This window comes from Typopeltis vanoorti, chromosome 23 (genome assembly GCF_054136105.1).
Source record: "Typopeltis vanoorti isolate ZY-2024b chromosome 23, IOZ_Tvanoo_1.0, whole genome shotgun sequence".
NCBI lineage: Eukaryota > Metazoa > Arthropoda > Arachnida > Uropygi > Thelyphonidae > Typopeltis > Typopeltis vanoorti.
The window spans coordinates 27,078,719-27,105,650 of NC_143571.1; the positions used below are offsets into that span (position 1 = coordinate 27,078,719).

Here is a 26,932-nt window from a genome sequence, read left to right on the forward strand (position 1 = left end):
AAGTATTTCTGTGGTTTAGTAGTTCTTCATTTAATTCAGTATTGAGACCACATGTTTTTTTAATATAAAATAAACATTATAACCCAACATATTTCATAAGTCGTCAGACTTACATCATCAGAGGGAACAAACAAAAGGACTTACCATGGGTTCCCATGGAAAATCCTTCTGTTTATCACTAAAAACTTGGATGTATTATACTGATGACATTTTTGTTGTTTGGTTGAGAGCAAAAGATGACTTAACTCAGTTTAAAGATTATCTGAACAGCTTAAAACCCAAACATAAAATTCACTCTTGAACTAGAAGATCACAAAAAATTATCATTCCTTGACATTTTTCTCAAAGTAAATGAAGAAGAAAAAAGATTCAGTATATATATATATATCGAAAACCTACCACAACTAGAAGATTTTTACATGCTGCTTCATACCACCAAACTGTCACTATCAAACAAATTTCACAATGTAAAATCAGCATTATCCCCATCTTGAGCACTTCATTGCATCGCAGCATTGCATCAAAGTAGATCATAAACAGGATTGGTAACGTTGCACATTCTCTTTATATTACAATCTCATCTGATACTAGTCCACACATTTAACAGTTGCTCTGCAACTTCTATACATTCTCTTAATGAAACTGACAATTTACTCACTCACAATCATCTTTTTCATCAATTCCATAGAGCCTGCCAATGGGAACTGCCTCATAAGCCTTTCAGATATCGATAAAATCAAATGTGTTTCCCTTTAGTGATTATTAATACAGGACTTTTGAGCAGTAAAGCTAGTCTAATTAAGGAAGTGAATACTGTAAACATTGTTCTAAGTCATTAATAATACGTGTTACTTGTGCATTCTTTCCTGTTCTCTGTCAGCAAACTTCTAAACTTTTTCATCAAGGCTGCCAAAGGTATTAGTATCACTAGATATGATCACCTGATGGTCCTCATGCTTGATCCAACCTCTTATATTCTAATAAGCGAGTTATTATTATTATTATTACCCGACACCTCCAGGAAGTCCAAAGACTCATTGAAGGTGAGTACCTACTCTAGAACTCTCCGTCTCCACCACTCAATCCACCAACTACAGTGAACCACATCATCTACACCAATGGCATCTACTGCCCACTACCACCAGTATTTTAACAGACAATCACAAACGTCCATGCCCACGGCGGGATTCGAACCCACAGCCTCTTGGCTGGAGAGCAAATACGCTAACCACTCAGCAACCAGGCTTGCACCACTAATCCTCCTTTGCCTGTTCACAAGAACAGGCAAAGGAGGATTAATGTTCATTAATTCCTCTTCATTAACCTTGCATTTTTTATAGCTGAGCTTAATAATTTACGTATGGTAGCCATCACACTAATGTCTATAATTAGAATGATCCTTTTATTTTACATTCATATTATAAATCTATGCAGCTGGTCACCTCTGTAATTCCACGAGAACTCCTCCTAGGTCAGCTATCTTCCCATTCTTTTACTATACAAAGACACTTCATGTTCAAAAAAAAAAAAAAAAAAAAAAAAAAAACTGCTAGTTCCTGTACCCTTAATGCACTCTTTCCTGTTGTCTATCATAAAATCCTTAAAATGTTTCATCAAGGCTGTCAGAGGTATTAACATTACTAGATATGATCTACAGTTTTTGCATGTGAAGGTCTGACTTTTTTTTTTTTTTTCATGCTTGAACTGACCTATTATATTCTAATGAGTGATTAATCCCATTGTGGTCTTTACAGTTTCAGTTTCCTTACATCTCAACATTTCATTTTGAAAAACTTACAATGCAAAAATTTATTTTGCATTGTAAGTTTCCATCTGAGAGCTGCTCAGCTTTTATTTGCTTTACAACTTTCTTACATGCTCTTCTCTTCAAGATGAAATTCAATTTTATCTTGCTCAAGACTAAATGGTGATCACTTCCAATTTCAAATCCTCTGTACACTCTAGTATCCTGCACCAGTGAGAAAACATCACTGTCAACAATAACATAGTCAATGAGACTTTTCTTATTCCTTGCATCTTCTCTCTATGTGAATTTGTGCACATTTTTATGTTGGAACATGGTGTTAGTAATAACCAGTCCATGTCCTGAGCAGAAATCCAACAGGTGCTTGCCATTATTATTAGCTTTTCTCTTTTCTCCAAATTTCCCCAAAATATTTCTGTTTGTCTGGCAATCATTTCCTACTCTGCTATTTTAGATCACCAACAAGGACCAACTTTTCCTTTTTCATCGTGTTAGTTGCTTTCTCTGAACTCTCAAAAAATTCCTCCTCTTCTATCTTATTAGAATCGTCCCTGGGACCATAGGCACAAATAAGTCTCATTGTCCAGTTCCCCATTCGATATTTGCCCACATCCCTCTACTTGATATTACTGCCTGCCATTCTAGAAGATTAACTCCTGTATTTAGTATTCAGGGGCGAATGCTGATCTTGAAATTCATGCTTGCTCTTGTTATCATTCAGGGAGTGACAGGTGTGATTGAAGTCTGATTAGCGGAATAATGAATTACTGACCATTTAAAACTATATATTTAGAAATTATATACATTTAGTCATACAAATACAACATTTCTTTTACAAATGATATTCTATCTTTTTCAATTTAGCTACTTGAATACAAATTCTACCCTACGGTTTTTCTTTATGAGCTGGTCAATAACATCGTCATAAAAAGTTGGTTCTAACTTAATTTTCCCAAGCAACATGCACACTTGTAAAGGCTGGCTGAAGTTCACTGACTAGAGCTACTTTGACTGCGTATGGCCTGTGTTTAAGACGATGTCTGTCTGAACTGATGACTGCCAAGAACTCTGTGTATTGTAAAAAACAACTATACAACTGATTTTATGAACTATACAATAGAGTACCGTTAGAACCAAAGCAGATAAAGTTAATGCTACTGTTCAAATGAATCAAACTGAACATAAGGAAAAAAAAAGCATAAACTCTTACAAGATTATTTTATATACAAAATTATAGATCAAGATCTTACTAATTCATAAAAAGAAAATAGTTCTTAAATTACTGAAAGAAAACACTTACATTTTAGGCTAAATAATATATCAACAAGCTCATATAAAACCATCCAGAATATATGCAACTAAAAGCGCCAAAAATTCCTAAATCTTATATCTCTTTCCCTTCCCGACCATGCCCACTTGTTGATAGCATAGGCAATCCTACATGCAAACTTGACAAACAGCTGGTAAAATGACTGCCCCCCCCCCCTCTGGGGTAAAGTGGGAACAAATCCCATTTTACCCTAGATATGTCTGAATTGTTCAGATTTACAGTACTTAGTGGTTATTTCATATGGAAAGGAAAACTATATAAACAGCTGAATAGGACAGCATGGGTTCGCCTCCCTGAACTAATTTCTATATAGAGCACTTAGAGAACCAAGTACTCAACACAACTAAATAGCTTTAGTGATACTTGTGCCATAAGGTTTCATAAATTAACACAATAATACAAGGAAAAGGGTGAATAATATACTTAAAAGCCATATATTTCAACCTAAAAATTACAGGTCATCATCATCAGTGGCATCAGACAGTTGAATACAACAATTACAATTACTAATCCTTCATGGGGTAGAAGAAAACAACTAAATAGTGGTCTGACTGCATTGTGTAGATGTTGTAATAGTAACTACTTGGCCCTATGGACCAGATATGTTACATATATTTTTAGTGTGCTTAAATAGGTTATATCATAAAATAAACTTCACAACAGAAAATAAATAAAATAACTATCTGAGATTCTGAGATATACTAGTCACATATTACTTTTTTCTAGAAAGCCAACACACATGGGAAGATATTACACAAACAATCACACCATCATCCAGCCCAACAATATGGTATTCTAAAAACACTGACACATAGATAACCTTAGCTCTATCTGCTCCAATGATGCTGCTCTTGCCACTAAACTATCTTCACACATTTTTCACCAATGGTTATACCCCCCCCCCCACCCACACATACACTTAAAAAAAAATAAAATAAAATATCAAATGGTTCTCCCAATTCCCTCGCTGTTAATACGGAAGACTTAATGCAGTAAAACTATCACCATTTCATATGTCCAGGGCCCATCTGAAAAGCTAGCCAGAGTGTTGATAAATAAAAGCTCTACTTCACATACAAACCATATATCATACCAAAAGCCCGCATTAGTACACTTAAGGACAAACTCCATCCTTTAAATGTGTTCAGATCTATTAGCATCTGCTTGAGAGAACATAAGGAATACATTTGCTACAATAGTTTGGTAATTTGGTAATACAACCATATGGCTGTATTAATTTACTTACAATCTAGGAGATAGTCATTTTAAGATCCACTTAATACTTATAAACTGCTCTTTATCCAACAACAGATCACACCAAATTAGGACTTTTGATCTTTATTTTGTCTTATAATTTTAAAATTGTTCACATTAACAACTCATTGCTAATGCTGAAGTGCTATTACAAACTATTTGTATGCTGAAAATGCTGGTATAAAACTAGTGAAATGTTAGAAACAAAATAAATATCTTATTCATTTTGTTCTATTGGTGATGAAGTAAGCCACAAAATTACAGATGACCAACTCCCAACACCTAGTCTTATCTACTTATGAAACTACCAAGAGCTATGGAGGCTTATATAATAAATAAAATTAAATTTTAAAAAAATATATATATATATATATGCTTTGTGGAGTACCATCCAGTGATTCAAATGCTGCATTGTGAGGAATACATTGTGAGCACTGCAGAAGCAATATCTGAGGAGGAAAAAAAGGTAGTTCCAAATTTCACCACCAGGTGCATCGTAAACACTAAATGAATGGAATTTGCATATCATGCAACTTGGCAGGAACCAGGAGGGTTTAAAAAGATATACAAGGGATTTTCCCCCTTCAGTTTGGTTGTTAATACCATCCACAGTGATGGCTCTACCTTTCCCCAACATGCTTTGCTCATGAAGCTGTACTACTTAAACAATTGTAATGCAGATGCTGCGCTCCATGAATTTCATCACCTGAACAAATGTCGACAAGGTCCACTACCTCCATGTGCTCTGCAATGAATGATTAGTCATTTTGAAGAAACTGGGGGAGGGGTTAGATCTGGCAGAGGTCACAAACCAATGAGTTTGAAACAAGTGAATGAACTTGCTACTGCTGTTGTGGAGCAGGCTATGAATAACAGCATTCATTCCTTCAGTGTACATGCTGTATCAAGACACACGGATGTGCCTTACACAACTGTCTCAAAAATTCTATGGAAGATTCTACATTTCTACCCATTCAAGATAACCCTAACACAGGGGGTTGTGTCAGAGATTTTGAAAGTCAACAAACATTCACTTTAACATTCCTTGCTTAAGTGGAACTGGATGCTGCATGGTCATGGATGACTTTGTGGGGAGATGAGGCTCACTTTCATCTAAACGAAGTTGTGAATACCCACAACTACCAGGTATGAGCTACACAAAACCTGCATGCATGCATGCAATCCAACAAATTCCTCTGCATTTACCCAAAGTCATTGTCTGTTGTGAGTCAGTTCTGTTTATCATTGGATAATTCTTCTTTGAAGACATTCACCATTTGGTTCCTGTGACCTGCTCAGTTACTTCTGAGAGGTATCATGATGATATTATTATTATTGTATGGGCACTGAGTGCAATTGGGTTTCCACTGAGTAATGAGTCCAAAGACTCATTGCGGGAAACCCAAATACCTCTCCCAGAAACTATTAACAGATAAAGCACTAACAACTATCACTAGCAACCCATTCCACTCATTCACAACTCTCCAAGCAAAAAATCTAGTCCTCACTCACCACCAACCACATGTTTATTCAATTTCCAGGGATGATCTCTTGGGTCCCTCTTTAAGCAACTTAAATGTTTCTATCATAGCTCATCTTTTCCTCCTATCAACCAACTTCTGCGATCCACACAACCTCAATTATCCTCATAAGGAACATTCCACAGACACCACTCATCATCTTGGTCACTTGCCTCTTAATCGCCTCCACCACTTCCACATCCACAAGAAACCCAAAAGACCAGATTTGAGCATAGGAATCCAGATGTGGATGTATCGTGGTCTTATAAACAGGATTAACAATTTCCTTATCTCTACTTGTTAGTGTGTTCTTCAACAGCCAAGTAAACATATGGGCTACCTTACTAATACATCCTCTAAACTTTAACTCTTTGTCTATAACCACCCATAAATCGCTAGCTTCATCTATTTCCTGTAGCACAGTTCCATCAATGTGGTACATAGCTTGTAATCTATTGATCCCAAAATGCATAACTTTACATTTCTCCACATTAAATTGATAATAAATTTAGTTTAATCCTTTATTCAAGTGTGAGCAAACAAAGTTTGTGCCTGAAAGTATCTTCAGGACTGGAGTAAGGTGGTACAACACCGGGCAACTCCTTGCAAAGGTGGAGCAAGCTAACGGCACTCCTATCTCAGTATCTCCCATAATGCAAAACACATACTGAGATAGGAGTGATGTTAGCTTGCTCCACCTTTGCAACGAGTTGCTCGGTGTTGTACCACCTTTCCCCAGTCCTGAAGATACTTTCAGGTGCAAAGTTTGTTTGCTCACACTTGGATAAAGGATTAAACTAAATTTATGATAGTCTAGCAAGTGAAAAATAAACTTTCAATATTAAATTGATACTGTTTTCTTTTGCCCATACTAATATTCTATTTAAATAATCCTGCAAGCTCTCCACATTGCCTTGATTAACTATTACTCTACTTAATTTTGCATCATCAGCAAACTACTGAATATTTTCTATATCATTTATGTACGAATTAAACGGTGATCCCAGCACCTTGTGGCATACCACTAGACAGCTGTTTATGCCTTGATTCTGTCCTGCTATTTCATGTACTGCTGTTTGATATCTGTATCATATCCAGCACAATTTGTTGTAATTTTCATAACAGAGTTCCTTGTGATATTCTGTCAAATGCCTTTGCAAAATCCATCATGTAGCCATTTCTCTTATCCAACTCATCTGTTACTCTATTATAAAACGTTCATAAATTACTAAGGCATGACTCACCCTTCACAAAGCTATGTTGATTCTCATATAGTATCATATTTTTATCCACTCATTCTTGAATTCTCTTTCTGATCAATTTTTCCAGTACTTTTAAGCGCCATGCTTGAAATACTGATTGGTCTATAATTTGCTACTGCAGTCTCAGAACTTTCCTTATTCAAGGGAATTATTTTGTCCTCTTTCTACTCCCTTGGAACTTTAGCAGAGCTGAGACTTAAAGAGGCTAGTTCCTTTGCACATTCTCACAAAACCTGTTCTACCACCTCTGTTCCACATCAGCGTCTGTCACATATGTTAAAACAATAACCTCACTAGGATGATATACCCTTACAAAGTGGTCACCAGTAACTCAACTATTTATCTGCTTCTGTCATCTTTTGACTCAACTCAACAGTCATTAAGGTTAATAACTTCCATAGCCATTCTTCCTCTTACTTGCCACGTAACAAAAGAACTCTTCATGATTTCCTTTGGCCTGCTTGGTGAAATTCTTCTCGTAATCTGATTTTGCCTTCTTTGCCTGAGTCTTCTATTGTTCATGAGTTTGCTGGTCACTTTTCTCCTTATATACCCTCCACAGCATTTTCTTCTTCTTCTTTTGCAGCTCATGCCTAGTGATATTACTCATCCATCTAACTCCTGCCTAATTAAGCCTCCTTATATTAGGTATACAATTTAATATTGCTTCCTCTAGGTAATCCTTAAATATCTCCCATGCACTACTAACATCTTTCCCTTAATTCAAGTGATAAACAATTTTGTTGTGCCACAGCTACAGCAGTGGCTGTGCATGGGTTCAGTTATTTTCATGCAGGATGCCCCCCTTCCCCCTCCACACATTAGTCAAACTGTTTCCCACTGCACAGATGCCTCGTTCACTTGATCTGACCCCCCCCCCCCCCATGACACTTCTGGCTCTGGAGATTTTTCAAAGACAGGGTTTATCAGAATCATCCTGATAATTGCCATCACTGAAAGACAGCATAATGCAGCATGTGCACAACATCAGTCCCAACCAATTGCATTCTGCCAATGAACACACTGTGTAAAGGTTGCAGTTGTAAAACACTAAACTAGCTGTATAACTAAACTAAATGATTATATCATTTAGCTGTATACAAGAGAGTGTTCAAATCACTTTTAACTTATGGACTGAGAGCTAGGTTAGAAATAAAACTCTTGATCAAAGACTGGAGATCACAGATATGAGAGGCCTGAGAAAGATTGGGGGGGGGTGAACAGATGGCATCAATAGTAGTATCAAATTAAAAACGAGGATATTAGGAAAGAACTTGACATTGTTAGCATTCAGAAATGTCTTAGCAGAGCTAATCTCAGGTGGTATGGTATGGTCACTTAAAGAATAGGAGGAAAGGAAAGATTAGCTAAGCAAGTGTTCTTTGCCAGGATGACAGGAAAAAGACCCAAAGGAAGACCAAGATGTAGGTGGAATAATACAGTAAAAAGCCTTAGAAGACAGAAATATAAGATCTGATATTGGAATGTTGACAGATAACAGGCTTATCTGGAGGAAAATTGTTGATAGGAAGATTGAAATGATGTAACTTTTCATATAGTACTATCATATGATTCTGTACACCCCCCCCCCTTTTCTGCTGTCTTGTTCTGGATGCTATATAGGTTGCAGATGGATCATCCAGATTCTTGGAATTACTTATCCATCATTCTTGTTTAGATTTAGATGATGTTTCAGAATGTAAACAAGAATGATAGATTAGTAATTCCAAGAATCTGGAGGACCCACCTGCAACCTATCTAGCATCCAGAATATGATGGCAGAACCCCAATAAGAAATCCTTAATATAAGAGGATTGCAGAGATGTGTTTAATGTATTTCCACTATAGAACTTTAATTTTATTTATTTGGAGATTTTTTTCTATAATCTATATATTATTATGCTGATATGTATATACATTTATTTTATCATCATCATCATCATCATCAAATTCCTGCCATGTACCCTCAAGGAGTGTACAGGATATGACAGTACTACATGAAAAAATTACTTCATTACTAACTTCCTATCTACAATTTTCCTCCAAATCAGTCTGTTACTTGTCAAGACTCCAACATTATCAGATCTTATATTTCTATCGTCTAAGGCACTTTGTACCGTATCAATCCACCTATATCTTGGTCTTCCTCTGGGTCGTTTTCCTACCAACCTCGCAGAGAACACTTGTTTTGCTAATCTTTCCTCTCCCATTCTATTTAAGTGACCATACCACCTGAGATTAGCTCTGCTAACGCATTCCTGGATGCTGACAATGTCAAGTTCTTTCCTAATATCCTCATTTTTAATATGATATTGCCATTGATGCCATCTGTTCACGCCTCTAATCTTTCTCAGGACTCTCATATCTGCGGTCTCTAGTCTTTGGTCAAGTGTTTTACTTCTGACCCATCTCTCAGATCCATAAGTTAAAACTGGTTTGAACACTGTCTTGTATACAGCTAATTTAGTGTTCCGACTAATTTCTTTCTTATTCCATATGAATTTATTCAATTGACATTCCCACCATACCAGCTTTGCTGATTCTGTTGTCTATTTCTATATTTAATTTACCATCTTCAGTAAAAATCGTGCCTAAGCAGCTGAAATGTTTTACTTGTTCCACAGGTTCTGAATTCACAAAACAGTTGACATTTTCAATGATTCTGCCTATTTTCATTGTCTTTGTCTTTTTATTGCTGACCTTCATACCATATCTATTACAACAGATATTCAATTTAGTCAGAGAATCTTGCAGACTTGTAACGGATTTATTTAGAAGTATAATATCATCCGCATAAAGCAAAGAGCTGACATTAACATCTCCAATTTTGATATCATGTTTAATACGACATTCCTTCATAATGTGATCCATATAGATAATGAATAACAGAGGGGATAATGTATATCCTTGTCTCACACCAGATTTAACATTAAACCATTGTCCTGTATTTCCTTCAATTCTAACTGCTGACTTACAACTCAAATAAAGACTAAGTATTGCTTGATATAATGCCCCATTGACACCATATAACTGCAGCGTATTGAATAGCTTCTCTCTTGGCACCTTGTCATATGCCTTTTCCAAATCGACAAAACTTAAATACAGATCTTTGTTATATTCCCATGCTTTCTCGACTATTTGTCGTAAAGTGAAGATCTGATCCTGACAGCCTCTATTTGGCCTGAATCCAGCTTGTTCTTCACCAAGCTTTTCTTCAACAATTCTTCTCAACCGTTTCTCAAGTATACTTGCATAGATCTTGCCAGGAACACTCAGTAGGGAAATACCTCTGTAATTCTCACATGCAGTTTTATTTCCCTTTTTATATATGGGTACTATGAGAGCTCTACTCCAATCATCGGGAATTCGTCCTTCTGTCCAGGCTTTCTGAACTATGCAGTGCAGCCACTGTAAGACTTTTATACCAACATACTTCAGCATTTCTGGTTGAATATTATCTACTCCTACTGCCTTTCCACATTTCAAGCCTTTGATGGCTTTTTCTACTTCAAGTATGGATATGTATTCTTGACTGCATGCCTGGTCAGTGTTTTTTACCACTGTGCTGTCATCACTACTTGTTTCATTTAGCAGTTTTTCAAAGTAATTACTCCATACTTCAAGGATATCTTTTTCTCCCGTTTTCATGTCACCTTTATCATCTCTAATTCCTTTTACAGCACTCTTTCCTCCATTCTTAAGCTTCTTCAACAACCTCCAGAATATTTTGCCACCTTCTTGATATTTATTTTCTATATTCTTGCAAAAGTCCTCCCATGACTTTTGTTTAGCTAGTTTTACACACTGTTTAGCTTTCTTACATTTGTCTCTGTATTCTGTAAGAGTAAAAGCTGACTTATTTGCCAGGAACTTTTGATATGCTTTCTTCTTTTCCTTCACTGCCTCTTTAACTTCCTGTGTCCACCAGGGAGTTCTGATTTTTTTATCCTTACAGACAACCTCACCACATGCGTCTCTGGTAGAATCAATCAGTGTTTTCTTCAGAGTTTGCCACTGAATCTCCAAGGTTTGATTCCTGTTCTCAAACTCTTTCATTTTCTTTTCAATAATCTTTCTGTATTTTAGTCTACAGTTCACATCTGAGAGCTGCTCAACTTTTATTCGCTTTAAAACTTTCTTACATGTTATTCTTTTCAATATGAAATTCAATTTTATCCTGCTCAAGACTAAATAGTGATCACTTCCAATTTCAAATCCTCTGTACACTCTGGTGTCCTGCACCAGGGAGAAAACATCACTTTTAACAATAACATGGTCAATAAGACTTTTCTTATTCCTAGCCTCTTCTCTCCATGTGAATTTGTGTACATTTTTATGTTGGAACATGGTGTTAGTAATAACCAGTCCGTGTCCTGAGCAGAAATCCAACAGGTATTTGCCATTATTATTAGCTTTGCTCTTTTCTCCAAATTTTCCCAAAATATTTTTGTATGTCTCACAATCATTTCCTACTCTGCTATTTGGATCCCCAACAAGGACCAACTTTTCCTTTTTCATTGTGTCAGTTGCTTTTTCTAAAGCCTCAAAAAATTCCTCCACTTCTACCTTAGTAGAACCTTCTGTGGGACCATAGGCACAAATAAGTCTCATTGTCCAGTTCCCCATTCTCATATTTGCCCACATTACTCTACTTGAGACTGACTGCCATTCAAGAAGATTAGCCTCGTATTTTGTGTTGAATACTATGGCTACTCCTTCTTTTCCTTGATTGTCATTGCCTGAATATAACATTTTGTATTTATTGCTCAGAAAGATCTCACCAGTTTTGGTCTTTTTTGTTTCAGTCACCCCTATTATGTCGATCTGGTACTTATCTAATTCCTCAGCTAGCTCCATTTCTTTGCCATTCAGGCTTCTTACGTTGATAGTACCAATCTTTAACTCTGGTGATGTTGAATTGGGGTTTGTTTTCAGATTTGTTCCAGTAGCTGACTTTTCGCTGTTCGCCCTGGTTGCCTGGCGAAAACAACAGGGGCATTGTTTAACCGGGCGACGCCCCAGCCGCCATGAAATTTTGTCATGTCGTACCATAATTTTTTATTTTGATTTAACCAATAAGCATACAATTTGGTCGGCTAAATCCCAAATTGCCAGCCCATCCTTGTTCGTTCAGTATCCAAGTAGATACCCAACAGAGTGCACCACGAGAAGGTGAGGATTGGACATTAGGTCAGAAGCCCTGGTCGGTTCTCCGCATTCCTTTAAAGGCTATGTGGAGGTCTCCTCTCAGTTATACAGCTTTGACCCTTAAGCACCCCACATTTATTTTATTTGTTAATTAATTTATATTTCTGTATACATTTTATTTATTATTATTATTTATATATTTTACATCAGAGCTCAGGTGCTGGCCTAGTTTGCCGAGTGATTAACATGTCCGCTCTCCAGCCAAGAGGTTGTAGGTTCAAATCCCAATGTGGGAATTCTACAACTTATTCTAGCAGGAGACTTCTCTCTCAAAACTCCGGTGAGCTACGGGAGTGACCATATGGCATCTACAGATGTCAAATGTGAAAACAAAAAGAGAGGTGAGGCTAGGGTAAAGAATTAACAAAGCATTTAGATTTATCTTATTTTTGTGTGGTATCATGTAGCTTGTGTCCCGTGCATATGTATGTTTTCCTGATGATGACCTGAGTATAGAGGTTGAAAAGTCAAGTGTTATTTTCATAATTATAAGTAAAGTAATTACTCCAACATGTGTATTTTGTCTCCATAAATTCTTCATTAAGAATGCTGATCACCATGTAACCTTAAGGAAAAAGTTAAGGCACAGGTTGATGAGCTTTGTGTGTGATAGCATGTACCTTCCACATTAATAATAATAATTACCTCCCAAGGATGAAACTTTTTTAATTTGTTTTCATCTATATATTTTTGTTTTATTTTATGTTTTGCTTAATTTACATATTTTTGTTTCATTCACATATTTAAGGTATCAGAAAGTGGTATATAGTGGGTGTGAATTTACCAGATTTAAGGTGACCAATGTTGTTCCCAAGGGATCAGTCCTTGGAGCATTGTTATTCAATCTATACATTAATCATATTGGCTTGACAGGTGATGTTCAATTGTTTACTGATGATGCAAAAATAGCCAGGGCCAGGGCATTTTTAAAAATTTTTTATTTGTTTATTTTTTCGGAAAACAATAGGTGGCAGTATGAATTTTCTAGAAGAAAAGTTGAATAAAATGATGCCATATATGTATGTTACTTGTCACTGTTAATAAAGATGTCAGTGTGTACTATCCCCCCCAAAAAAAGCAGTGGACAGGGCAATCAGGGATGCTACTAACATATAGCACATACAAAATGATCCGAATAACCTGGAATAGCACATAAATGATAATGGCTATCAATTCAATGTTAATAAGTGTGAGGGATGCACTTTGGCATGATGAGATTTCCAACACTATTTTATGTTGCTGGGGTTATGTAAAAAGAAACTGATGAGGCTATGGATCTTGGAGTTATGGTGGATAGGACACTGAAATTCAAATGTCACATTGCAAAAATTCAACATTGCACTTATCCTGCAATGTTGAAATGAACACTGATGAGTAAACAAAAGGAAATCATTTTGCCTTACAAGGCCTTGATATGATCACACCTGGACTACTTTATGCAGATTTGGTCTCCTGGATGCAGAGGAGATAAAAAAAAACTAGAAGAGGTGCAAAGAACAGTAACAAAGCAGATATCAGGATTATGGAATGCAGATGATGAGGATGGATTGAGAGTATATGGACTGCAGGCTCTGGTAGAGAGGAGAAAGAATGGGGGTGATGTGAAAGAGATCTATAAACTTCTGAAAAGGTATTACAGGTTATCAAATGATGAAATTTTTCATTACATGGAAGGAGTTGAAAAGATACAGGGGCATTTGTGGAGGTTAATTTTGTGTGCAGTTAAGAAAGGGTCAGCTGCATTTTTCTTTCACAGAGCAGTGAGCAGGTGGAATAATTTGCCAGATGAAGTGTGAATCAGTTTAAGAGAAGATATGACATATGATGTAGGTGGTCTATCATATGTCTTCCCTCGATGAGTCCTTGACTCCTTAGATCTCTGATAATAATAATATTTAAGTCAAAATTTTTTATCTGTCAAACACTGCTTCTGATTTTTTTCCCTTGTATATCAGTGTGTTTTGATTAAAAAAAAAACTAGGATATAATAAAGATTTTTCTGGTTGTGATGTGAGATTCCATTTTATTTCTTTCCTTATACTTGTAACTTTTTTCAGTCCAGACATTTAACACCACTATCTCACACCAGTCCTTTTCACACCATTTTGATGTTTGCTGTCTAATAACACGATGTTTATTATTTTTTTTTATAGATTTCTTTTATTATTCTCATATATTTATCAGGAATTCCATAATGTCTAATAATTATCCACAATGTCCTTTTATCAATACTGTCAAATCTTTGAAGTAAACTATAAAGGAGATTCTATATACTCTCTTTGATTACATTCCTTAAATTAAAAATGGGATACACAGTTCTTCCACCTGTTATAAAACCAGCATGCTCATACCTTAATATATATTTTCTGTTTCACTTTTAATCTTATTTATCAACATTTTACAAAACATTTTTGCAGATGCTGACAGTAAACTAATTCAACTTCCAATTTTCACATTCAGTGAAAATGCCTTTCTTTGGAATTATGAGTAATGAATAAAATTTTTCACAAAATGGGAGAGACAAGAGGTCATTTATGGAAGCTATATAAGGAAGACATGAGCAAAGGGCAAGGATTAGGTTTTTTGCATGGAGAGTTGCAGGTAGTTGGAATGCACTGCCTGAGAGTGTGGTGAGTGCAGAGACAGTCAATGCATTTAAGACTCATATGATGATCTGTGTATATGTGACAACGGGACCTCCCACAATGAGTCTTTAGACTCCCTAGAGGTCTGATGATGATGATGATGATGATAATAATAATGATTATCATTGTTGTCTGGGTATTTCACTCTCTAGCATATCATGAATAATCTACTGCAGCTTATCAACAACAATTTCTTTATATCTCTTAAGTATTTCTATGACTATACTATAAGTTTTAAAAGAGGTAAACCGTGAGGAGACATAACTATACAAATAAATAACGGAAAAACTCACGTAGAAATATTATTTAATAGTATAATTTTCGCCTGTGTGTCACAGGCATCTTCAGTACAATTAGGCGCAAAAAATTAAACACTAACTGACAATTCCAAAAAGCGCCACCTAAGTAGCTGGTGTAAGATAACTAAAAAGGTCAATAACTTTCCTAAAAAAAAATAAAATAAATAAAAAAATAAAATAAAATAAAATAAAATAAAATAAAATAAAATAAAAAAATAAAATAAAATTTAATACAATAAAAAGTTAGGAAAGATTAGCTGATTTGTAAAGTACTATCTCCCAAAAAGGGGATAGACGTAAGCCGTCGGATCTGTTTAAGTTAGGAGAATGAAGTAGAGTTTCACATGCTTCTTTATAAAGGCGTTCCATGAGAAACTGACTTTTGTGAAGAACTCTTGTCTTTCTCCAATGAACTCTGTGTCTAGTGAAGATGGCATGTTCTGCAAGTCCAGACTTTTCAGGTTTAAAGTATTCAATATAAGATTGGTGTTCTTCTAGCCGAATGGAGGCAGATCTTCCCGTTTGTCCGAAATAACATAATCCACAAGAGCACGGAATCTGGTAGACACCTGGATGATTAAGATGTGGAAGCTTGTCCTTTGGAGAAGCGAGAAAGGTGGAGATTTTTCTAAACGGTCGAAAGGCAACAAAAATATTCAGTGGTTTTAAAATTTTTGCTATACGTTCACTGATGCCTTGTATATAAGGGATGGTAATGCGCGTTATTTCCTCTGTGTTTGAAGAGGGAGACATATTAAATCTACTCAAAGTTCTTTTAATGAAGCAATTCTTATAGCCATTAGATAGAAAGGAAGAAGTTAGATATCGTATTTTGGATTTTATGGATTAAATTTTAAATTTAATTTAATTTAAAATTAAATTAATTAAATTTTAAAACCACTGAATATTTTTGTTGCCTTTTGACCGTTTAGAAAAATCTCCACCTTTCTCGCTTCTCCAAAGGACAAGCTTCCACATCTTAATCATTAAAAATCCTATTATGGATTTTTTTCATAACATAGACAGGGGTATTCGATCCTTACCCCAAAAAACAGCCAACAGATTACGTTTTGAATGTGCACAAATTCTTTTTCATGCCAAGCCTCCTCGTCCTAATCTTTCTTACTCTGAATTTAAAGCATTGAAATCACTGAAGAATAACAATAATTTAATAATTACGAAAGCTGATAAGGGGAAGGCTGTAGTGATTCAAGATAGGAAGGAATATGAGAGAAAAATGTCTCTTTTACTTCGCGACTATTCAACTTATAGGCCTCTTACATCGGATCCTACCCGGAGTCAATTGAAGAGACTTAATTCTCTTATAGATAATGTATCTACATGGAATGAAGATCAAAAGAAAAAACTTAAAACCTTCTTCGGTCGTCCACCTAGATTGTATGGTCTTCCAAAAGTTCATAAACCAGGCATTCCGTTAAGACCAGTCGTAGATTGTATAGGTTGCCCAACTTACAAAATCTCCAAATTTTTATCTAATTTACTCTCCTCTTCAACTAGAAGAACTGATACTTATATAAAAAATACTTTGGATTTTAAAAATAAAATTTCAGATCTTCATTTGGACGTTTCTGATATCATGATCAGTTTAGATGTTGTTTCTTTATTTACAAATGTGCCTCTTTCGGAAAGTATTGAATTACTACAACAGGAATTTCCTTCAGACATTGTAAACTTATTTGATTTTGTAATAAATTCTGGTTATTTTTCTTTTAAAAATAAGTTGTATCAACAAATTGAAGGAACAGCAATGGGTAATCCTCTCTCTCTCCTGCTATCTCTAATTTCTTTATGGAACATTTTGAACAACGTATCTTTGACAATATTTCTCCCAGACCTACTCATTGGTTCAGATATGTCGATGACATTTTTGCTGTATGGAATGGCTCTTCTGATGAACTTCAACAATTTCTCAATAAGTTAAACGCATTTCATCCTAGGATCAAGTTTACCCTAGAAGTAGAATCAAATAAGCAGTTAGCCTTTTTAGATCTTCTAATTCTTCGCCAACCAGATGGTAACCTACATTTCTCAGTTTATAGAAAGAAGACTCATACAGGCCACTATATCCATGCAGAATCTCATCACCATCCCAGTCAAAAGGCAGGAACTATTAAAACACTGGTTTATCGGGCCCACTCCTTTTGTTCTACAGACGATCTTTTACAGAAAGAAATACGATATATAACTTCTTCCTTTCTATCTAATGGCTATAAGAATTGCTTCATTAAAAGAACTTTGAGTAGATTTAATATGTCTCCCTCTTCAAACACAGAGGAAATAACGCACATTACCATCCCTTATATACAAGGCATCAGTGAACGTATAGCAAAAATTTTAAAACCACTGAATATTTTTGTTGCCTTTCGACCGTTTAGAAAAATCTCCACCTTTCTCGCTTCTCCAAAGGACAAGCTTCCACATCTTAATCATCCAGGTGTCTACCAGATTCCGTGCTCTTGTGGATTATGTTATTTCGGACAAACGGGAAGATCTGCCTCCATTCGGCTAGAAGAACACCAATCTTATATTGAATACTTTAAACCTGAAAAGTCTGGACTTGCAGAACATGCCATCTTCACTAGACACAGAGTTCATTGGAGAAAGACAAGAGTTCTTCACAAAAGTCAGTTTCTCATGGAACGCCTTTATAAAGAAGCATGTGAAACTCTACTTCATTCTCCTAACTTAAACAGATCCGACGGCTTACGTCTATCCCCTTTTTGGGAGATAGTACTTTACAAATCAGCTAATCTTTCCTAACTTTTTATTGTATTAAATTTTATTTTATTTTTTTATTTTATTTTATTTTATTTTATTTTATTTTTTTATTTATTTTATTTTTTTTTAGGAAAGTTATTGACCTTTTTAGTTATCTTACACCAGCTACTTAGGTGGCGCTTTTTGGAATTGTCAGTTAGTGTTTAATTTTTTGTGCCTAATTGTACTGAAGATGCCTGTGACACACAGGCGAAAATTATACTATTAAATAATATTTCTACGTGAGTTTTTCCGTTATTTATTTGTATAGTTATGACTATACTATATTGTCAGCAAATGTCTTTTCACTCTTCATCTTTCCTATTACATTCATCATTTCAGTTTAAAATATTGGCTCTAATATACTATTTAAATCTATACTTATAGGAAGTTATTATTATTTACTTCTTATGTCAGTTATATTGTTTTCTACATTTAAAATTTCATCATAGTGCTCTCTCTTCATTAATCTCTTCAATAATCTTATCTTCTTCAGTTATCAGAACAATATTTTTATGACATATTGCATTTTCTTGCTTCCTTCTTTCAGAGCAATTATGGTTTTCCAATGTGGCTTAGCACACTACAGTCTTCTGTCACACACTGCTGTCCTAAAGCTAAGGACAAACTACATTTTTACCTGTATATGAAAAAAATTTTCATGACTACAGCCAAATGTGGACATGAATTTATTGCCATCATACTAAAAAATCATATTACACAAAAAATGTGTTATAAATTTCACACAAATTAAATTACAATATGTTTTTAGCAAAAGTTACAAATTTCCAAAGGACGGTTAAGGAATTAATGTACACTGCTTACAGAAAACTATGCAGGAGACATTTCAGTATAGAATATATTCATCACAAACTGTGATGAAGCTCTCACAATGCATATAATGCTTAGAACCAAGTGGGTCAGGAGTTCTTAAGGCAAACTGGCTCACTCCTCTGAAAGAGGAGTGAAACAGAGCAAGGATAAGGCCTTGGCACACTACATCCCCAATGCGTTCTGTGGGACTGAGATTTGGGCAGCGTGCTGAATTTGATTAATATCCTCAGTCTCCAGAAGTATTTCCACTGCTTGTGTATGATGTGCTGTGGCTGGCACTGTCATCATTAATGACAAAAATGAATTCTTTACCTACAGCACCATGGAACAACTGAACACAGCATTGAAGAACGTCATTGCCATATTGTTCACCAGTCAGTCACTTTTTCAGGCACTGGTAGCTCGGTGCATCCATTAAGCATTGCCTTCAGCATTGCCAGTCTATCCCTTTCAAGAACATTCTGGAAACGGTAAGCAGTACCACTTTTACATTAGATCAAGTGTCATCTAGAATCGGTGGAAAGACTAAAACAACTCTCATCTGTAAAGAGTACATAAGCTCATTGGTATCTTGTCCAACATGCACTACAGGCCTTCAGGTGTACAGGCCTACTTGTCACAGACATCTGACCTGAGTTTGTTGAAATACCTGCGTACCTGTGCTTGAATGGAGCTGACTTGTAAGCTGACCTGCTATGGTGCATTGATTATGTTTTGCTGTTATAACCAAAAATCTGTCTTCATGCTCTGTGGGTGAGCATGAAACCATTGTTTGAAGTGCTGCCCAGAGCCTGGTAATTTTGCAGTGTTAAATTGTGAATGAAACTATGTTGTGTAATTTATTTTTTTTCATTCACATTTAACATTGCTTATTATATATTAATCATGATTTGTATAAAAATTATTTATTGTTCCTTAATTAAGGATTACTGTTTAAATATTTATTCTAAACTTAACCTACTATTAATTTATTAAATAATAATATGTGTAGAAATTTATGATAACTAAAATATATATAAAGTAACGAAAAGTGTTATTATAAATAATTGTATACGTAATGAAAAAGCTGATTAAGTAGCTCAAATATTCTGTTTATTCTTATTTGTAAAAATTTAACGTTATGTAATCACTTATGTAGTTGTAAAGCATTGTATTACATTAGCGAAATGTTTGCGTTCATTGGTTGTCATGGAGACGCATGAAATAAACAAGCACGAGTCAAAGAGTGCGTGACCTTGGAACGAAAAGGGGAAAGAAAGGCAATAAGAATTTTGATTAGAGAAAAAGAGAGAGTTTTGCGGAGCCTGAAGGAAGGTAGGATACAAGCAAAGAAGTGAAGGAAAATTATAAATTTTTTAGGGCAGAAATTCATGAGAATAGTGTTTAAAAGTGAGCAAAAACGTAGTGAATCATATACTCAGCTGCAAGTGAAATCAGCTGTTGTTGTAGAGGAAAATTGATGTCGTAAACGGATAAATAAAGAACTGGACATTCAATGGGAAATTCTGATTAGTTCCAGTTAGTCTAGGATTATGTCTTAATTCTATGTTGCCCTGAGAAGAATTACAATGAAATTAACTAGTTGGAGAAAAGTAAACAAGGAAAGATATCAATACCTTATTGCTGTTGTTTAGAGTAGTGAAGCGCGATTAACAGTAGTTCAGTTAAAGCGTTGGAGAATTTTATTTAATGTGTTCCGCTAGCTTAAATAAGTTAATTCATAAGTGTGCTCACAATAAATTGATGTATTGAAGATTGTATCTGGTAAGAGTAGTCATACATGTTTGTTTATTCTAACATTAACTATAACGTATCTTCGAAGTTCAAAGTCCGAAATAAGATTGCTTGGAATATTGTCTACCTTGATTAGTGCCTGCTGTGAATTTAAACATTAAGTACAACTGATAGATATGTGCAGACTGATCAAATGAGAAGTTTTGTTTTATTAACTTGAGTTAAGAAAGCTTGTAATTTTGAAGCTGTGAATTGTATGTTAAAGTTTAGAACATTGAATTGGAATGAGTGACTTAGCAAGATGTATTAAGTTATTTGTATTGTTTCATTTAAAACTAGAATTCTTGTATTTGTTATATATCATATATTAAATGTCTTATTTTATTAATCTAAATATTGTGTTTGCCTGAATTCCCTTTTATTGCACCGTTCATAAAAAATTCGAATCTTGCGGGTGCCCCAAGTAGAATAGTAAATAATTCGGCCTAAATGAGAAGACTGCTAACTTAATTAAGAACTGATCCTACTGTTTTATATAGACTAATCTAAAAATTGGGTGGCGCAGTATAATTATAAATTTCCCTACGGTGATCAATTTGCAAATTAGTTGTTTTATTAATAAGAGTGACTTGAAACAAGATGGCAGATTAGAACACAACATGAAAATAGAACATCACGACAGCAGCCTTCTTCAAGCTTTCCAATAATTCTCTCCCACATGAAATCATCTAGATAATGTTTTTGAGACATTACAAGACATTTCTTCATGTAAAGACCATCCTTCCATCCTTTATAATTCACTTAGCACTGCCTTTTATACTGTTGAGTGCTACTACATGACTCCTTTGTGCATGATTTGAAAATAAGAATGTGTACCCTCTTTCTACTCGAAATCAGAAGTTATACACATTGACACAAGCTGAATTTGAGGTTGTAATGTTCAGAAATAGTGTTCGTCCATAGGTTTTGAACACCAGTGTAATTGTTCATGTAATTTCTCTTATCTTTCACCTTATCTTTCTTTCTATAATTTCTCAAATAAATGTCTTTAATTCTTTGAGATTTAGCATTTTCAAACAATCCTCGTTTTTTTTTTTCATTGTTAGTATCAAAACTGTCTCTTGCAACATCACTATATAATATCCTAAAATTGTTCCATATCCTTTCTTCTTTCCACCTTTCTAGTTTCTCATTCTCTAAAATTTAAAATCAATTCCTTATCATAACAGACACAGTTTGCTTTATTTCATCCATTTTTAACTTATATTTTTCCTTCCTTTCTGATTTATATTATTTATATACAGCTTAACTAAGTAATGATCAGATCCTGCTTGTATTGCTGTCGTATGCTTTTAAAACTACCCCACATTTTAATGTGATCAATCTGGAAATTTTTCCTATCTAATGTTATCCATGTCATGTTATGTGTTGTGTTATGTTTAAGTTAAGAGGAAGTTATCATGAGCAATCCAACAGGATTGTACATGATAACCATTCTTGTTTCTTTGACCACATAATTTTATTTCATCGTTTCTTTCTTCAAATTGAAATTGATAACAAACATAAGAATAAACATGTCATGCTTTGTTATTTGCTCTCTACACCTCTGTAATTTTTCGTTAATATCTTCTAGTTTCCTTCAAAATCCTCATCATCTGTTGGTGCATAAACGAGTGATGGTTAAATTAATACATCCTGAATATAATCTAGCCATTATTATTTAATCACTTATAAGCTTCCAATTCACCATACTTTTACTTGTGTCTTCACTTAATATAAGTGCTTTAATAGAGATGACCTCTTGTTCTACTTATTCTTTCCAATTCTATGAAAAATCTCTTCCATGTCAACCTGGTGGTCTGAAAAGTTCTCGGCCTCGACCATAAATGGCAACACTATCAGCAAGATTTTTTTTTTTTTCTAAGTTGGTACATCTGTCTTAATCATCCATGTAAAATTGCATATCATTATATCAAGTAGATTGTTTTATACGGCTGTCTGAAGCAAATGTGTTGTCTGTATCCCTTGAAATGGATAAAATTGAGTATCGTGCAGTTATAAAATTCTTTGTAAAATAAGGTTTAAGGGCAAAAGAAATTCATCAGAAGTCCATAAAAGTTTATGGGCACTCCTTTGTTTTCAACAATTAAGAAATGGGCTGCCAAGTTTAACATGGCCATATCAGCCTTGAAGATGATCCACGTGAAGGACATCCAAAAAGTGTAACAACACCAGAAATCATTGATCAAGTGCATGATATGGTACTGGATGATCGGCAAGTCAAAGTGTGTGTAATTGCTGAGACTACAGGCATTTCAAAAGAACATGTAGGATATAGTTTGCATGAAGAATTGCAAATGAAAAAGCTTTGCACAAGATGGGTGCCTCGCTTGCTCATAGCAGATCAAAAACGCACTCACATGAAAATATCTCAACAGTGCTTGGAGTGTTTTAACAAGAATAAAACTGATTTTGTGCGTCGATTTATTACTATGGATGAGACTTAAAAAAAAGTCTCATCCGTAAATTCACCATTACACACCAGAATCCAAACAGCTAAAACAGTGGACAGAAACTGGTTGTTCAGTGCCAAAGAAGACAAAGTCTTCTCATCAGTGTTTTGGGATGCTAAAGGCATTTTGTTTATTAATTATCTTGAAAAGGGTAAAGCAATAACTGGGGAATATTATTCTGATCTTTTAACCAGACTAAATGAAAAAATTCGTGAGAAAAGACCCGGTTTGCAAAACAACAACAACAAAAAAAAATCATCTTTCATCAGGACAATGCACCTGCCCACAAAGGTGTTTTGGCAATGGGAAAATTAAGGGATCTGCACCATGAATTGTTGGAACATCCATCCTATTCCCAAGATTTGGCTCCTCTGACTTCTATCTCTTCCTCGCTGGTCAGTGTTTTTCTTCGAATCAAGAGGTGATTGCAACTGTAGAGGGTATTTTGCAGATCTTACCGAGAACCACTACAGGGACAGGATAATGGTGCTAGAATAAATGTATTAGTCTTAAGGGAGATTATATTAAAAAATAAAAATAATTTTGAAATTATAATTCGTTTTTTCATTGTTAGGCCAAGAACTTTTCAGACCACCCTCGTACATATTCAGACAGCTGGCCTAGTTGGCTGAGTTGTTAGTGTATCTGGTCTCTAGCCAAAAGGCTGCGGGTTCAAATCCCGCCGTGGGCATGGATGTTTGTGACTATCCATGGAAATACTAGTGGTGGTGATAGGTGGTAGATGGTGTTGATGTAATTGTGGTTAGTTGTAGTTGGTAGATTGAGTGGTGGAGATGGAGAGTTGTGGAGTGGATGCTCTATCTCAATGAGTCTTTGGACTCCTTGAGATGTCACGTAATAATAATAATATTGGGTTGGCAAATAAGTTCGTTCGGTTTATGCATTAGTACAAGTTTATGCCGCTTCACCTGTCGCTATTGTGCAATTGAAAGGCAACATTTCACATAACCTTTGAGTGAATTTTCGTTCGGCCTACTTCAGTTGCGTGTGTGTAACATATTTTTAGAAATGGAAGGAAATAACATACATTACCGGCATATTTTACTTTTTTATTTCAAAAAAGGCAAACGAGCTGCAGAGGCCCATAAAAAAATATGCAGCGTATATGGAGATGGTGCCTTAACAGAACGTGTATGCCAAAAGTGGTTCCAAATTCCGTTCTGGAGATTTCAACATCAGTGATGCGCCTCTCTCTGGTCACCCGACTGAAGTTGATACGAGTGTTGTGAAGGATATCGTCGACAAAAATCCGTTACAAGCAGTGCGGGAGATTGCTACAGTACTGAACATATCCCATACAAGCGTTGAAAACCATTTGCACAAGCTGGGATATGTTTCAAAACTCAATGTTTGGGTGTCGCATGAATTGACTGAGGCCAATATGACTGCTCGCATATCCATCTGTGATTCGCTGTGACATCGCCAAGAAAACGACCCATTTTTGAAGCGGATGATTACAGGAGATGAAAAATGGGTTGTCTACGATAACGTGGTATGTAAAAGATCATGGGCACAAGAGCGAACCGCCACAAATAACCTCAAAAGCTGGATTGCATCCAAAGAAGATCATGCTCTCTGTGTGGTGGGATTATAAAGGTGTTGTCCACTACGAGGTGTTACCATCAGGCAGAGTGATTGATTCAACTGCCTATTGCTCACAGTTAATGTGACTGGCCAATGCAATTAGCACAAAATGTTCTGAATTGGCAAATCAGAAAGGAGTTGTCTTTCACCACGACAACGTCAGACCCCACACATCGTTAACAACCCGGAGTAAATTGTTACGTCTTGGCTGGGATGTTTTGCTGCATCCTCCGTATTCACTGGACCTGGCACCTTCCGATTACCACTTATTCCAAATTCTCTGAACAGGAAAACCTTCACAAATGAGGAGGCTGTCAAAAGACACCTGGATCAGTTTTTTGCCAGTAAACCTCAGGAGTTTTATGAATGCAGCATAATGAAGTTGGTGGACAGATGGCAAGAGGTCATTGATAAAGAGGGTCAATATATAACTGACTAGTATGTATTATATATATTAAATAAAATGTGTTTCATTCCACTCTGAAAAACCAAACGAACTTATTTGCCAACCCAATATATCCTGTTAGGGTTAGGAACCGAGAGATGGTACCTAAAATGACAAAGAGACCAGCACTTGTTTGCTGGTCTCTTCATCAGTGGCCACCGATGGAGACTGAACTGCCCACTCAGTCTCCAAAAGCTAGATAGGGGTTTAAAGGCCTCACCTACTCCCTATAAGATAATGAAAGTTGTTAGCTTATTATTAGTATTATTATTATCTCTAACCCAGAGTATTTTTAGTAATAAGGTGAGACACCTTTTGACTACTTGTATATGGAGATATGATGTCTGCATTACTTCAGCCTCGATATGACTTTTGGTCTAGCTCCCACTGATGAGACCTCAATAAAGGCCAACACATGTCTGGGTAGTGGCCTTCCCATAATGGATGTCTGTAAGGATATGTGGCTTGCATTATGGGATACTAAAGCAACTGATGTGAAGTCATTAGCCTCTATATACAAGTAGCCCAGTCTTGAAGTTACTTCATGCACAAACTTTGTTTGCTTACACTTGGATAAAGGATGAAACCAAGAATATAATTTCTTGGCATCTTAATTTTAGTATAATCAAGTGAAAAAAAACTTTCAACCACTGGAGCACCACATAACTGAGTCAGCAGTTACATGATATGCTTGACAGGTTTCTAGATTAATATGATGACCAATCAGAAAGAACTAATAGTATCAAAGGCAACCCCTGGCTAAGGTAGAAAAATTGACATTTTTGTTATGTAAATAAATACTTCGCTATAGTTATTGTAATTATCTCATCATTTATTATTATCCTAGATGAAAATGTCTTTTACCTTCTCACTTCTTCCAGTTTGATCATAGGGTTTCTCAGGAAGTTGTTGCCTTTTTATTTGTTGCTCCAGGTAATAAACCTTTTGCCTTAAATCAAGAAGTTCTGTATTTTGAGCATTGTGAAGGGAAGATGATGTGGCAACTACCTGAAATACAACACAGATATCCTAATTATGAAAATAAAGAATACATAAAATTTTTCTTCTTGACATACTAAGTGTGAAAGCCATAACATAAGGTAAAATGTGATCACATAAAAACCAGTATATGTGGAATTCAATATTATTCAAAAAATTATTTCCAAACATGTTTTTTGCATATAGAATGAAAATGCTATACACAAAATGTGCTGGGAGGCAAATTGAAGAGGAAATCATAATGAAGTGTCAATTCTAACCTCACTTAAGGAGCAATGAAGCAATCATGTGGTTTTTGTTGAGTGGAAGTCTGAAGACAAGCAAAATGTTTATCATTCATATGTAAGTTTGATATATAAAAAAAGAAAAAAGAAAATCATGGGGTAGAGATTTCATACACTTACAAGAAGGCTTGGACAGAGAAAAAAGAGAAAGTTTAAGGAAAGATATTTTATTTTATTATATTTAAATACCTTAAAGATATTATACTTTAAGGAAAGGCAATGACAGATTGCATACAGGTAGTGATGAATGTGAATGTCTTTAGACAGTATACATTGGCCTATAAGATCACTTTCCTGCTTTATTTGGAAGGCTTGGACAGACAAAAGAGAAACTTTAAGAAAGATTTTTCAAAATGGCAATGACAGATTGCATACATAGATATGGGCATACAGGTATCAATATGGATTTGGTGTGCGAAGACTGGAAAAAGTGTTGCTGAGTGAAGTGAGAATGGAT

The 26,932-nt window shown here is 35.3% G+C and overlaps 1 protein-coding gene across 1 annotated transcript in view; it reads right to left on the reverse strand.

Moving 5' to 3' along the window:
• The window catches only part of LOC150093710 (centrosomal protein of 290 kDa-like), a 400,621-nt gene that overhangs the window by 220,486 nt on the left and 153,203 nt on the right, over window positions 1-26,932 (reverse strand). Inside the window, exon 10 of the mRNA XM_090412504.1 lies at window positions 26,057-26,200. Within this exon, the coding sequence (XP_090268630.1) occupies window positions 26,057-26,200 (144 nt within the window). The remainder of the gene's footprint in view (window positions 1-26,056; window positions 26,201-26,932) is intronic.